The sequence below is a fragment of the Nicotiana sylvestris genome, chromosome 1 (assembly GCF_000393655.2).
Source record: "Nicotiana sylvestris chromosome 1, ASM39365v2, whole genome shotgun sequence".
NCBI classification, from domain to species: Eukaryota; Viridiplantae; Streptophyta; class Magnoliopsida; order Solanales; family Solanaceae; genus Nicotiana; species Nicotiana sylvestris.
Window position 1 is genome coordinate 184140050 of NC_091057.1, and position 16516 is coordinate 184156565.

Consider the following 16516-nt stretch of genomic DNA (forward strand, 5'->3'; position numbering starts at 1 on the left):
CTTAATTATATATTCAACTCTTTTTTCGGGTAATAATCTTCCGATTCTCCTACTTCCTTTAATTCGTTCCCAGTAAAGATGATCTACTTGTTCGTTGCCTCTGTCCACGTGAATTGGCTAAGCAAAAGGGATTCAAAAGAAAATGTTATAGGGCAAGATCCAACATGGAGTGTTAACATGTGAGACAGAGCCCAGAAAAAAGATTGTTAAAGTAGGAAGTTTCGAAGAAAATACTCTATTGGACACACATCAAATTCTGCAAATTTAAGATCAGCTTGTAGTTGAAATAGAAGTTACGTACCAAATAATTCTTCCGAGTACAGGTACGTTGATCTCATTGAATAAATGTGCTAATTCAATTGTAGTTACATAATTAGGTCAACATCAATCAGACATTGTTCTTTGAATTTTGCTCAGTCGTTGTAGAGAATCTTTCAACTCCTAGAAATTACACAACTTGATCTCCTAAGCTTGCCTAGGACCACTATTAACCCTAAATAGTTGTGCTTCGACTTGTTTGATAAAAACAAAATATTTTTGTTAGATAAAGATCTCAAAGATTCTATTTCCTTGAAAACTCAATCCTTTTCTTATTGAGGTAGGACAAAATAATCACACAATTGGGATTAATTATAAAGTTGGGGGCTTTCTCCATAAGAAGTATTTGGTCTTTCTTCTTCTGCTTTCCAAAGTTCTTAACTTTGTCCAGATATATATCATCAAGAAAACATTACAAAAATGGCCATCAGAAAATCAAACAAGCTATCACAAGCTGCAGTGTTGAAGCAAATTCTAAAAAGGTGTTCGAGTTTGGAAAAGAAGCACGACTATGATGATGAAGATGGACTTCCCATTGATGTACCAAAAGGATATTTTGCAGTTTACGTGGGAAAGAACCGAACTCGATACATCGTACCAATTTCTTTCTTAATTCACCCCGAGTTTCAGTGCCGCCTTCATTGCGCGGAGGAAGAATTTGGCTTTGATGACGACATGGGCATCACCATTCCCTGCGAAGAAGTCGTTTTCCGATCGTTAACTTCCATGCTTCGGTAGTATTAAAGTATTTGAAAGAAGGAAAGAGTGAATATAGGTGTAAGGTTTTGTAGTGAAGAAGGATGGGCTAGCTCAATGTGAACAATTTGGTGTTTTATGGAGCGGCGGAGCCAGAATTTATACAAAGGGTGTCAAAATCTAAAGAAGAAGCACCTCTCTGAATGTACGCTCTTCTAATCTCATCGCGGAGGTTTGGATGGTAGTCCAAGATTTAGTTCTTTAGGCCGAATCGGAGTTTAAAGTTTCAAGATTAATTTGTTGTCTCTTAGAAGAATGGAGTGGTACTTTCGATTGGTTGCCATCTTCGTTCAAGACTTCAAGTTAGACTGATTATTAGTGGCCAAATTTGATTTTGATACTACAATCTTCTTTCCAACTTAGATTGATTATGAGGAGCGGTCAAACTTGATTTTGGTACTTTGGAAAAAAACGGCTTCATTGATTTTTGATTCTGAATTATAAAATAAAATTTAATTAGAAGAAATACAAGTAATATTTTCTATTAAATATCACAATTCACCGTAATAACAATTGTCAAGTTTGTTAAGGTTTCTTGACTTATGGTACATGAATTTTCACTTTAAGGTAAAGAAACACTTAAACTCCAAGATGCTCACTTAAAGTTAAAGAAATACTTAAAAAGTCCAAGATGCTCACAGGAATTAAAAGCAGCCATTGAATGTAAATGAGAAGCTCAAATGAACGACACAAGAAACAGAGTAAAGGAATTTACACCAACGACCGCGAGTAGGCGACAACAATGGGCACTTGAGCAATTTTGAGAATGGGAGCACAGACGTCGTTTTAAGACCAACGATTTTGAGAATGGGCACTTGAGCAATAGACCATCGATTTACCCTTCTGACATGTAAAATAGAAATTATGTCGTGCTCAAGAATGGAACTTGCGACCTTCAGTCACTTTTGACACCCCTTGACCGTTACCAACTGTATATATTCTATTTTCAAAAAAATATACCTACATATACAATGTAATTTTCCGGCGAATGGGTGTCTAAGGATAGCTCCGCCCCTGGTTTTATGCTTTTCTTTTTCCCTTAACATGTAAATAGGGATATCAAATAGACAGGTTAGGCTAATTTTGGGTGGTTCAAAATGGGTTGAGTCAATAATAATCCGTTCAAGTGTTACTTTGGCTGAGGCGGACTGAGTCAAGATGGGGTAATATTTGGGTCATAGCCCAACCCCTCCAACTCTTACCAAGCTTATCTTTTTCTTTTTTATGGTCATATATAACATATCAAACAATTTTTTAAAAAAAAAAATATTTTAGCAAAGTTACTCATAAATCAATATATGCTAAAATTCACTAAACTTTAGATGGGTTGAGCTGGGCTAAGTTAAGAGGGGTTGAGTTCAACAAATGGGCGGGTCAATGACCGACCCAACCATAGAGGGTTGGGTGGGTCAAATGAGTGTGGACTCAAATTGCCTTTGTAAATTTCCTCTTACCCTGATCAAGGAACCACATGGTATTAGTAGTGTTTTTATGGGTCAGAATCAGATTTGTAAAAGAACTTAGTAAATTTTTCCTTGCACTGGCGTTTTTTTGCACCCTCTGAGAGAAAAGAATAGCTCTCAATCTATTTGCATTTTTACTGCAACTTTGTTTGGGAAAAGTCCAATTTGAGCAAACTGGAATTGGTCTGATTTGTGATCTACTAGGCACTACACTGTCCATATTATGTTTTCCAAATTTGTTGTCACAGTAAATGGCAAAACCAATGGAGAGTTAACGCATTATAATAATTAACTAGGGCGCCATGTTAAAGGGGATGTATAGTCTGTAGAGTGCAGACACATCGCACAAGAATAATGCATCTATCATTTAAAAAAAAAAGAGTTTTGGTGCTATATCATACCAAAAAAATTGAAACGTTAATCTATGAAAATGTAGATATGCAACAATCTGTTAGAAGAATTCCCAATTTTATCGTATTTATTAAAATAGTAGGAGCAATATAGCGATAGTAGTAGTATCCATTTAGGCTACAATCCTATTTAAATTTTGTGCTTCATGTGAAGTTTGTTACATAATTCAACATTTTATCAAAGCAAACAAAGGCTCTTGTTTAAGCCTCATAGCCGGCTTTATTAAATCAAGGCTGCCAGTGATCAAACAATTTAACATTTTCATATTTTGTTCTAAGCTCCAATTGACTATCAAAAAAAAAAAAAAAAAATTGTAAACTTAAAAAAACGAAGTTTATTTTGCACGCCAGAAACAATAAAAATGTACTGTATCGTAAAACAAAAGTTTATTTTATAAAATATAGGCCATTGTCATCTTTTTCTATAAGAAGCTACAATGAGAAAATGAGTAATCTGCAAAATCATTTTTATAGTCCAAAACAAACAGATCAATAAGAGTTAATAATAAATTTTGTGTATTTGCACCATTTCAGTAGTGCAAAACGCAAATTCCCATTTGAAGAATTCATAGGACAAGACATCTCAAATTCTTTAACATAGATTTCTTGTTCTCGCAGTCACTAATAACACTTTACACTTTTTTTGAATCATATACAAAGAAAGCTACTTCATTATATTCTACCATCAAAAGTAGGGGTGTACAAATGAAACCGACAAATCGCACCAACCCGATAATTCGAGTTAAATCGAGAAAAAAAAACCCGACTATGATTTGGTTTGATTTAGTTTGGTGTTGAAAAAAAAAACCCAACCATATTTGGTTTGGTTTGGTTTTAACTAAAAAAAAGTCAAACCGAAATCAAACCAACCCGACATTATATGTATAGAAGTTTTAAATATATTTAATACATAAAAATATTTATTATGGTGTAGTTTATAAATATTTCTTAAGCTTTTTCATAGTTTTATCTTTTCACGTATTATTTCAAGCTTGGACTAATAATTTTTAGATGCTCCAATAAATTTTATACTAGTTCATAAATGTTAGTAACTCAAATAAATCCTAAACCAATATCCAATCAATATTAATGCTAATAAAAGACATTCAATTCAATTATACTTTGAATGAAAATAGTGCTGGATATCTATTTTTTAATTTTTCTGTAGTTTAGATAAAATACACAACTTACTTTTCTTTTAATGTTTAGTCATGTAAATAATAGTACTTATTAATCGCACTTATTTTAGCACTTATTAGTAATTTTAAATTATGTTTGTTTTCATTATGGCTTATTAATGATACTTACTTTATGTGATTTTATTATCTTTATTGTTGAATATTTTAGTACAATGTCATGACTCATCTCATATTTATGTTATTTTATTGAAAAACACCATATGTAGTTCTATCTTACTAGGATTAAAGAAATATTTGGAGCACAAATTCTATATTTTGTGCTATGAAGACTTTATGGAAAAAACCCCCCGAAAAACCCGAAAACCCGAAAAATCCGAGATTGAAAAACTCGACTTTTATTGGTTTGGTTTGATCTTTAGATTTAATAACCCGATACAATTGGTTTGATTTGGTAATTAGAAAATCCGAACCAACCCCGCCTATGTACACCCCTAACCAAAAGGATGTGATGCAGTAGATGAGACTGCTCTTCCCTTAACTAGAAGTCTCGGGTTTGAGTGAAACTTTTTTGGTAGAGAGCGCTCCCCCCCCCCCCGAATAGGACCCTACGTGGCGCGAAACCGAATATAGTAGGACTCCAATGCGTATACCGAACAACGGGCGGGAAACCAAAAATATAAAGCCGCTTCTTGTCGTAGGTGTATTCTATGTTACTGCAATAATTATTAATTTAATTTCTTTCCTGATTTTCACCCGATATCCGCTAGACCGATTAATTAATTTAAATTTTCTAGCGAGAATCATTACTGGTTTAATATCGATACGGCCGTACAGCTGAATTCTCCTTATTCCAAGTGCAAACAAGTAGTGCTACTTTCTCCGATGATTACCCTCATTTGTAAAATTTAAAAACACATATAATGTCAAAAAAAAATGCTATCGACTGGTAATTTCTTGTACGTGTCATCATATTCTTTGAGGAATGAATTGATATTTGAATATGGTCTAGTTCATTTAATTTTTTCTGCCAACTTATACATAGATTTGCATTTCTTGTAACTTCGTAAAAATTTCCCCTGTACTTCCTATCCTGTAAAAGCTTAGAATAACCCGTCGGTTATTAAAATATATTTTTATCATCCACGATTAATCAGGTTGTTGGTGACTAGCTAAGTACACTTAAGGGAATCCCATGTAATTAATCTTGTTTTGTTTCATTTACAAAACGTTGGTTTCTTCATAAACAATGAAATCTTTCTCCATAAATAGCTCCACTACTTTTTTCTATCCCAAAGCTAATATCCCTCTCTTTCAAAGCTAAAGTAAGTACTCCTATTGATCTTTCTTCTTCTTTCTAAAGTTCTCAACTTTCTTTAGTATTTTTTCAAGAATATATATAGTGCGCAAACATGGCCATCAGGAAATCAAACAAGCTGCCACAGGTTGCAGTATTGAAGCAAATTCTAAAAAAGTGTTCGAGTTTGGGTAAGAAACACAGCTATGACGACGACGAAGACTACAGCCTTCCCATTGACGTACCAAAAGGACATTTTGCAGTTTACGTAGGAGAAAATCGAACTCGATACGTGGTACCAATTTCTTTTTGACTTATCCCGAGTTTCAGTGCCTCCTTCGTTGCGCCGAGGAAGAATTTGGCTTTGATCACGACATGGGCATCACTATTCCTGGCGAAGAAATGATTTTCCGATCACTAACGTTCATGCTCCGGTAGTGAAGTATTGGAATGAAGAAAAGAGTAAATATTAAGTGTACGTTTTTTTTTGAGTTAAATATATGATACTATAATTCGGATTTGATCATGGGAATTACCATTCCTTCCGTGCATGCTCCAATAGTGAAGTATTTGAAAAGAAGAAAAAAGTGAGTATTAGGTGTAAGTTTTTTGAGTTAAATATGATGACACTTTACTATAATTCTGTTCCTAGCTGACATTATTCACTATAATTAATTCGCTATATTGAGTAATAATGTAAAACAGTTCTATATGTAATTCAATAATGACTTGTCTTTTATAGTTAAATGGCTGCCGATTCTATATGTTGGTTATGTAATCTATCTACCTATATATATATATATATAATTGTGGGAAATAGAAGTGTGAGGTGACATTTTTCTTTGGCCAAGAAACTCACTTATCTTTTTTCTCCTTTTTTTAAATTTTTTCCTCTCATTTTAACACAATAACCCAATATTACATTCAAATAATTAGGGTGGTAACTGTACCCGAATAAATGAAGAAAGAGGGAACTGTTTCAACTTTTTTGTCAAATGTGCCGTTTCAAAATTGTATCTAACGCCAAAATGTTTGGCTTTTCAATTTCTATAATATTAAAGGTGCAAGGTATCTTATATAAAGAGAATTACAGAATATCTGAATTAAATCTTTCAATTATAGCCACCCACCATAACGATTTCATACTCAAGAAACTCTCAAAAGATTTGGTATGAATTCTACGCCAGCTTTGTCACCACAGGCAAATTGTGATTGGGGAACAAACCAAGAAGATGTCATGACTTACTTTTGTTTCCTGATTACTTCGGATATATTTTAATGGTGAATTATAATTATTTTGCAATATATTCTTCATTCATAGTGCATGTGTTGTCGGGTATGACTGTAACTCAATTTCCTTGAGAAACTAGGTTGTTTGAATTCAAAAGTTGCACGATGTATATCTTTGGAATTGGACTCCCCCAAGATAACAAATTTTGTGCATATATTTCAGCCATATGAGTTTACAAGGAAGTTATGTCACGATTTTAGTTAAGTCATGCATTTTATTTTTTTACTGCTAAGCATTAGTTATTGTATTGCATGAAACATACTAATTGCATTTGCAATCAACTCTGGGAATAGATTGAATGAGATATACCTTTAAGATCTAGATTATGTTAATGGAAGTGTTTTGTTTTTATTTCATCTTCACCTTATATTTCTTAATTTAAAAAATACCTCGCTCTCTGCAAATTTGATACCTAGAGTTTCATTTCACTCTCTATAACAGCATTCTCATATAACAATACTTCACTATAAAAGCCAAGTTTTTCCGCAACCAATTTTTATGTTATGTTATAATATATATTCTCTATAACAACACTTCGCTATAACATCCAAAAATATTCGGAACAAACAAGGCTGTTATAGAGAGGTTTGACTGTATATGCTTCACAAACTTAGAATATATAGTCTCTCTATAAACTATGTTTCTCAAGATTTTTGTGTATTTCAATTTGACATGGATTACCTGTTTCCACTTTATGAAAGTCTCCAAATTTACTATCTGGGACTGCATTATATTGAGTACTACAACTTGAAGCTTAAACTTCTTTGAACTCTTCTTTCAATTAGGATTAAGTTGGAACATGGTTGATTCTAATGTAAGCCTTTAACCATATACTCCATAGTTATATATATGTCTAAGTGTTGGTATATAGTTTCCGCATGTGGAAGACATTTTAACGTGTTTAATTTCCTTTAATCTAATTTTAGGGTCAAATAACTTATCTTTTCTTTTTCTTTTCCCTCTCACTTTATGGTCAAACAGATAATTATTTTGTTTAAAATATTAAGAAATAGATTTAGTATAAAAATGTTTCGCTGATTTTGAAGTAACTAAAAAGCATATGAAAACATCATTAAGTGTTTTTCGAGAGATCAAACGTAGGATAGTCAATTTGAAACTAAATCTTCACAGAATCATATTCTAGAGCAAATTACACACACAAGTGCTTTAGAGAAATCAAACCTAGGATAAGCAAATATGAAAACAAAATTTGGCGTCGCTCTAAGTGAAATATCTCAAAATTGACTGATTTTATTCACGTTATATACTATATATATTTATGTAAAATTAATGATATGAATAAGGTACTGACCTAATTGAGCAAAAGATTTATCTTTTTTTGTTTAATCAATTAATTTATAAAAATAATTTTCGATACATATACACGAAAACTTTATTTTTATATGGAATTTTTACATTCCTATGCCATATAGGAAACTATATTACCCTCAATGTTTAAGGTTTGATATAATTACATTTAGTATACCTAATTACCAATTATATACCATAGTAATTTTTAAGGGTATTAATTACACTCCTAATTTAATGGTACCGTATATTCATTCTAATACCACTGCCCCCACGTTTCTCTCTCCAATTCCCACACCTTCACCCACGTTTCCCTCCCACACCCACGATTTCTGTATCAAAATCCCATTATTTCTTCCATAGCCAAGGCACTGTCGGCACCTCTATAATCTTGTCCCAATAGTTTTGTGACGGGGGAAGATGAGCACAAGCCTGGTTGATTTGATGGTTATAATTTCGGGTTCCTTCATATTAAGGTTTATCTCCCAGAGTTTGATTCTCAATATGTTATGAGCTCGAATAGATCTTGCTATCTTTTTCATTTGATGCTTTAATTGTTGGCAAAAGTCAATTTTCTTGTAACATGGGAGGATTTTGCTTAGGAAGATCTATCCCTTCATCATATTTTTTTGGATCCATATTTAGCATAGCAGTTTCGTAAGGAGTAACAAGAGCATATAGAAGAATCACAGAATTGTAGCATAGTTGGGATTTTCGACATAATTGCGTTTTTGTAGAAGATTTGTAGAAGTTTTAGTTGTTTTTGATTTGTGAAAACAAAAAAGAAAGCCTCTGCAATCAGAATACAAATAATCTACAAAATATTTACAAACTGGGTACATTGAATTTTAATATCCCAATTCTCATTCAATTGTAGCATAATCGGGATTTTCGACATAATTGCGTTTTTTGCAAGAGATTTGTAGAAGTTTTAGTCGTTTTTGATTTGTGAAAACAGAAAACAAAGCGTCTACAATCAGAATACAAATAATCTACAATTTATCTACAAAATATCTACAAACTGGGTACATTGAATTTTAATATCCCAATTCCCATTCAATTGTAGCATAATCGGGATTTTCGGCATAATTGCGTTTTTGCAGAAGATTTGTAGAAGTTTTAGTCGTTTTTGATTTGTGAAAACAGAAAACAAAGTATCTACAATCAGAATACAAATAATCTACAACTTGTCTACAAAATATCTACAAACTGGGTACGTTGAATTTAATATACCAATTCCCATTCAATTGTAGCATAATTGAGATTTTTGACATGATTTCTTTTTTTTCCAGAAGATTTGTAGAAGTTTTAGTCGTTTTTTATTTGTGAAAACAAAAAATAAAGCATCTACAATTAGAATACAAATAATCTACAATTTATCTACAAAATATCTACAAACTGGGTACATATTTGAACTCAACATGTTTTCCCTGAAATGTATATTTCACATTTTAGATACATATTTTTGTCCAAAACAGTACTAAATCATCCACCTTTTTCTTACTAACACGCATCTGCAGTATTGTTACATTAGACAAAAGTGTTGACAGCCTAGAACAACTTGTATATTTTTAATTCTTTCAGTTGAGTTCACAAGTAATTAAAGAAGTACTATTAGTATTTCTTCTTCTTCTTCCTAAAGCTCTCTACTTTATTTAGATTTCTTCAAGATAATATATAAAAATGGCCATTAGAAAATCAAACAAGCTACCACAAGCTGCAGTTTTGAAGCAAATTATGAAAAGATGTTCGAGTTTGGGTAAGAAGCAGGACTATGATGATGAAGAATATGGACTTCTCATTGAAGTACCTAAAGGACATTTTGCAGTATAAGTGGGAGAGAACCGAACTCGATACATCGTAGCAATTTCTTTCTTGACTCACCCTCAATTTCAGTGTCTCCTCCAATGCGCTGAAGAAGAATTTGGATTTGATCACGACATGGGCATCACCATTCCATGCGAAGAAACTATTTTCCTGTCACTAACTTCCATGCTTCGCTAGTAGTGAAGTACCTGAAAAGAAGAAAAGATTGTGAATACAAATTGGTGTGTTGTGTTTTTTTATCTTTCTTCATATAGTACTTTTTTCCTTTTTTGGTACTTTATAATTTTATAAGTTTAGTCTATCACCAGTCTAATCACAAGCAAGTCGTTGTAGTATAGTGGTGAGTATTCCCGCCTGTCACGCGGGTGACCCGGGTTCGATCCCCGGCAACGGCGTTTCCCTTCTTTTTATTAAAAAGAACTAACCTATGATATCCTTAGTTCTTTTTATGGTCAGAATCAGATTTGTTGAAGGAAAAAAAAGGAAAAATCTTGGAATTTTTTTTCTCACTCGTCAACCAATCAGTCAATCGCACCCCTTTAGTAGAATTACCAGTTAATCTAGAAAATATCAACAAAAACAGCATTTACTAGACTATGAATGAAGTCTGCTATGCTGATAATAGCTATTCTTTTAGGAAAGGAGTATATTTATCTGTACCCCTTACAAATGGTTTTGCAATGTTAAGAAATTCATTTTTTCTCAGCCTGCTATGCTCTCATTTTTTAGTCCAAGAACTGCCCTTTGAGCAGCTAACTTACCGGTTCACCATTGTCATATATTTCAAACATCAAATTTGCAGAAAGAAATGAGTATCAGTTTCCGTGTCATGAACCTTTTGGAATAACATATCAGTGAATCTGCTAACCCAATTCAATTGCAAAGATCCCAGTGAAAGAACACAAAGCAGTTGAAAGAGAGAAACTTAAACCATTGTCCATCAGGTTAAAGAGACAGGAGGTTAAAATACACTCGTTAGGGGCGGCCCAACATTGTTGGTGGCCTAAAGCAAAATCTCGATGATGGACCCTAATTTGTTAACAAAATAAATTTTTATATTTTTGTTTGAAATCTATTTTTTTAAACTTTTTTTAATGATAATATAGCTAATCCGATCCATTTAGATTCTCCTAATACATTATTGATCCTAATGCAAAATTGTTATAGGATAGGTATTTAACAAAAAATAATTCTTTTTATCTTATTGAGTATACGGATTAGAGTATTATCTTCTACTTGTAATATTTCCTTTAACGTCGGTTCCCACCCTCCAAGAACTTCTCACCTTGCTCTTGGGGTAAGTCGAACTCACAACCTCTTGGTTGGAAGTGGAGGGTGCTCACCACTAAAGCAACCCACTCTTGTCAAAAATAAAAGATAGCTTTATACCCTTTAAATAAAAAATCAAATTTTACTCACTAAATAAAAAAATCAAAGATATCTTTATACCCTTTAAATTATTAAAATCTCAACTTTCAGCGTAGTCACAAATTAAAATTTTCTTTTCCTTTTTATATTAAGTTATTTACTTTTTAACATTAAGATACTCAATTTTTATATAAAAAAATTGAAATTACTACCAAGGGATTTTGGGGGCCCTAAGCCATTGCTTGTGCTGCCTTACCCTTGAGCCGCCTATGACACGCATGGTGTAAAAGTTATTTATATTTGTCAGCGTATATAAGTTAAATCAGACAATGTTCCAAATTATATCCTAGCAAAGTGGAGAAGCTGAGTTATTCAAAACTTCAAGATAAATTTCTTTTGGATACATTTGGTGAGAAAAATGGATGTCGCATCTGTATTTTTTGAATTATAATCTTTGTGAGTCAAAAAACACCAATCTTTATGATGCTATGCCTCATTTAGATCCTAACTAATCAATTGTACAAAGACGGATCTCCTGCTTTGCTATACAAAATTGTGAGGCCTAAAAGGAAAAAAGATCTCAACTATATTCTTAAATCCTAAACTGAGAAGTGATGCCAATGAAGATGTCCGCTGAGCAGGGAATTGTGACACCACCCATTGGATGATTGAAGCCAAATTCTTCCTCAGCTTGACTTAGCAAATCTTGAAATGAAGGCCGATTCAAGTATGATATAGGTATCACAAATCTCTTCCTCTGCTTCTCCCCAACATAAACAGCAAAATAGCCCTTGGGAACATTAAGGGATGTTGAGGACTTCTTGATTATACGAGGAACACGGATAGCCATGATTTTTTATTTAAGATGAGCAAACGATGAAGAGAAGAAATACTAAAATTCTGAAAGCTTTGAGTAGTTCTCTAATTTTGCGGGGAGCTGTGATGGTGTGAAACTTCTCAAAACATATTTATATAAGCAAATGTAAAGTAAAAAGAAAAACATGATTTTGTGGTAAAGAGCCATTTGGGTTGAGCATCAGTGAACGACAATGACATACCGCTAACCACATGGTCCTGCCTTCCAACTAATTGACATGATTAGTTACTTCAGCTCATATAAGTTCAAGAACAATATGTCCTACCATTTTCTTATGCATATGAATGGATTGTCCTTATGATGTTTTGTGTCTGGAACACTATCCATTAGGACTAAAACATACCCCATATACAAATTTTGTGTCCATCTAACAGTACTATAAGAGAAAACAAGTCAATCATATTTCAAATTTCAGTGGTGAAGAGGCATTTGTTGCACTGTTGATTGACAATAGCAGATGAAGTATCACATGGTTTTGCTGTCTAACTCATTGACAAGTATTTATGATTTTAGGCCATTGTGATTGAAGATCAATAGGCCCCATGGTTTTTCATGACAAGATAGAAAACACAGGATCTTTAGAAATCAAATTGATAACAACAGGTAGTTGTCAACACAGGATAATTGAGAGTTTGAATTCTACAACAGTACAGTTAGAAATAAAATTTACTGCAATATCTGACAACTTGTTTGGTCCCTCATGCCAAGTCACTGTGTAGGATCAATTTTCCAAATTAGAATTACTCGAGTTATCTCAGCAGATTATGAGAAATGTTTCCATATAGAATAGAACAGAAGGCTATTTACATGTCCTTGAGCCTATTTCCATTAAATTACGAGTCCTAACCTTGTTATTTCCAGAAAATTGTGTTTAGTAAATCAGTATTCAAGAAAAGTACAGGTATCATATCGTACTATGGGTAAGTTAACTTACATTCATTTTAATCAGCAGTGTAAACGTTTAATATCTTGGATCAAACAAGATCAAAGAAAACCGATCAACGAGCTAGCTCGATAAGGTCATTGGACACAAAAGCAGTGGTAGCTTTTATCACATCTTCAAAATAGCTTTTCTATTAGATTTAGCCGGACTTAGAAAACCAAGAAACTTGAGCAACAATTTTTCAATTGCAATGAATTATTCAATCAATATATGATATTGAATGGAACCTTAGAAGTAAAACATTTCATTGCTTCAATTTATTTTGAAGTAGAAAAATATCTCCTTAATCAAGAGACAAAGCTTACATCTCCATTCTTTATGGAGCTAAATTCTTTAGTCTACCTAGTCAGAGAGTGGTAAATCTCCTCATTCTAATATCAAATTACTGTTTCTTCTAACTGTACACTCTGGAGATCCTACTTTACAAAATTGAGTGGCAAAATCTTGTGACTGGTTGATTTCCTTCTCACTTCCTCAAGCGAGATGTAAGATTAACGAACGAGTCCTCAGTGCAGGGAATTGTCACACCACCCATTGGATGGTCAAAGCCAAATTCTTCTTCAGCTTGACTAAGCAAGTCTTGAAATACAGGTTCACTCAAGAATGATATAGGGATTACGAATCTCTTCTTCTCCTTCTCCCCGACGTACACAACAAAGTGACCCTTGGGAATATCTCCATATGTGAAAGACTTCTTGATCATTCGAGGCAAACGAATAGCCATAATCTTTTAGTCTTAGTATATAAATGAGAAAAGAAAGAAAGACTATGTACCAATGACTTCAAGAGCAGAGAAAGTTTAGAATACTTTCAAGTTTTGCTGAGAGATGTGGTGGCAAACACCTCTTTGAATGTGTTTATATAGGCAATATTAGCAACTCATAGAACACAGCTGATATGTGTTGTATAGGAATTTGTGGGCACCAGCAGAAGACAATGGCATTGTAGCATCACATGCTTTTGCCTTTAAAGTATAATAAATTTAGGCTCTATATTAGTTCAAGAACAACAGGCCCTACCTTCTTTTTCAACTTGAGCAAGGCATTCTTCATTGTGGAATTTTTAAATGAAAAATGTAACCTTGAGCATATTTATGACTGGACCACTAAGATAAAACAAAACCCTGGAATCCGAAAATGTCATCAATTACTGTCAAAAACAACAAATTAACATTAGGCCTTAGTTCAAGGACTACAGGCCCTACCTTCTCTTTGAACTTGGAACAAAGTATCCCTCACAATAAAATTGCTAAAAAGAATTGTACCGTGTGATTGTTTATGTCTAGATACACATCCCTGAAAGTTGCTAAGCTTGAACATGGTTTTGTTGTAAACATTATCCTTGAGAAAATAATTTTTTTTATATAACCATAATTTCCAACTATTAAACTGATGATGTCTCAAAAATGTTGATTTCTTCTTAAACTAGCAACCTTTGAAGTCTTATAATTCCCAGCATATCAAACAATGCTGACAGCTTTGCATGTGGACACTGCTAAGTTAGCTTGTATAGCAGCCTGCAAGCAGGTCCTTAAGTAAAAAAATGACATTAAAAATAACTCGTTAGATATGAAACATATGAAACAATATCTTATATCCTAACAGGAAATTCTCAAGTTTTGGTTAAATAAGAACAAAGAAGAAAAAACAGATCAAAATGTGGATCTGCTGTAAGGTTATTACACTCAAAAGCACGTGAATTAGCTACTCTAGATGAAGGATGGTTAACTTGAATAAAGAGATCATCCTTTTATAAGTAAGATTATAAACGGCATACATATAGCTGTGACTTGAAAATCAGAAATTCATTTGAGTACATTGTTAACTAGTGGTTTACAAATATTGTAGAAAAGCAAAGCTCTTTCGCTTTCCTAACTTCACATTTTAATAGGACGCCATTGAGAAAGCATGCTAGTGTTTGTCACATTATTTATTACTCCATTTGACTAATGCAGCAACGGGAACCATCAAGTGGAAAATATTCAGTACTTCATTATCTTTGAAGTAGAAAAAAGTACAGAGTCATTCATCTCTTTGACATGAATAACAATCAGGCATTACAGACTTAAGTTCACTAACATTTCTCATTCTAACATTAACTACAGCCTTCTCTAACTCTTTAACTATACAAACTGTGCAAATCCTGCTTTACTGCTCTACAAAATTGTGAAAACAAGTTTCTGTCTCAGTTCCTCAAACGAGAAGTAAGGTCGATAAAGACATCCTCTCTGCAGGGAATTGTAAGACTGCCCATTGGATGTTCGAAGCCAAATTCTTCCTCAGCTTGACTAAGCAAGTCTTGAAATAACGGTTGGTTCAAGAATGATACGGGAATCACAAATTTCTTCTTCTGCTCCTCCTCTACATATACAGCAAAATATCCCTTGGGAACATCTGCAGATGTGGAAGACTTCTTGATTACACGAGGCATACGAATAACCATGATCTTTTAGTTTTAATGTATAAAAGCAAAGAAGGAAAGAAGAACTGCTAAAGACCTCAAAAGCAGAAAAATAATCTTTGAATGCTTTCAAGTTTTGCTGAGAGCTGTGGTGGTAGTCACACTTTGAATGTGTTTATATAGGAGAAATGGCAACTCAAAGAATCCTATTGTTAGTAAAGAGTTATTTCGTGGGCACCCATGGAATACAATAGCACCTGAAGTAACATGGTTTTGCCTTCCAACTAATTTTCAAAGTATTCATATCTTTAGTCCATTTAAGATCAAGACATCAGGCTCTACCTTTTGTCTGAAGTTGGAACATAGCATGTCTCACAGCCAAATTGCTAAAGAAAGATGTATCCTAGAGTGATTATTCATGTCTAAATATACACCTATACATTTCTTGTCATTAACATGGTTTTCTAGTAAGATTTTATTCAAATAAAATGGAATATCCATCACCAGAACCAATAGAACAAAGGAAAGTGGGATGTTCCAGCTTTCCAGGTGCTGTCTAACTTGGTCCTGAACTTAATCCAAAATATTTGGCTACTCTTATCTCATCTATTAAGAATGTCACAGTTTTGTATATGGATAATATATCATTTTGTATATGGAGGTTTAGGAACTCTTTCCTAAGATTATAACAAACAAAAGACCTGATCTGAGGAATGCTTTAAAGAACCAACATCTGATGTACTGACATACAAATTTGACTAATTCTGGGAATTCACTTATGTGTTATCAACAAACTTGTATAGCAAAATTAAAAACCAAAATTGAGAAAGATAAAGGTGAACTTTAGCTCTTGAATGGAAAAGATAAAGAAAAAGAGAACAAAATAAAAAGTGATCCTAATTGCTTGGTCTAGCAGGTCTATTGTGACGTCCCTTCTCTCCCACCTCACACCCCCGCAAGCACCCTTCTTATAGAGATAAATGCACTTTCAATACAAAGAACTCTACCAGGCAACATGCAATTGAGGTATTTAGAGTTTATACGTTGAAGTATGTAAAACACAAAACTTTATGGGTTTGGATTCAATAATCCGCAAACGAGCAACATTAGTTACTTCACAGC

The 16516-nt window shown here is 33.3% G+C and overlaps 1 protein-coding gene, 1 non-coding gene and 2 pseudogenes across 2 annotated transcripts; all 4 read left to right on the top strand.

Annotated features, from left to right (window-relative positions):
• Nucleotides 1-621: 621 nt before the first annotated feature.
• Nucleotides 622-1501, top strand: LOC104211628 (protein SMALL AUXIN UP-REGULATED RNA 12-like). Its single transcript, XM_009760716.2, has one exon. It carries the CDS (start codon nucleotides 739-741, stop codon nucleotides 1054-1056), a length of 318 nt encoding a protein of 105 aa, XP_009759018.1. The 5' UTR covers nucleotides 622-738; the 3' UTR covers nucleotides 1057-1501.
• A 3994-nt stretch (nucleotides 1502-5495) lies between these two features.
• LOC104211627 (protein SMALL AUXIN UP-REGULATED RNA 51-like) lies at nucleotides 5496-5818 on the top strand (annotated as a pseudogene).
• Nucleotides 5819-9662: 3844 nt separating this feature from the next.
• On the top strand, nucleotides 9663-9983 carry LOC104211626 (protein SMALL AUXIN UP-REGULATED RNA 51-like; annotated as a pseudogene).
• Nucleotides 9984-10129: 146 nt separating this feature from the next.
• Nucleotides 10130-10201, top strand: TRNAD-GUC (transfer RNA aspartic acid (anticodon GUC)). Its single transcript has one exon. It is a non-coding gene; the product is annotated as a tRNA-Asp (tRNA).
• The last annotated feature ends 6315 nt before the right edge of the window (nucleotides 10202-16516 follow it).

Bases quoted from the DNA above. Each gene is read 5' to 3' on its own strand.
- LOC104211628 (XM_009760716.2), top strand. From the start codon at position 739: ATGGCCATCAGAAAATCAAACAAGCTATCACAAGCTGCAGTGTTGAAG.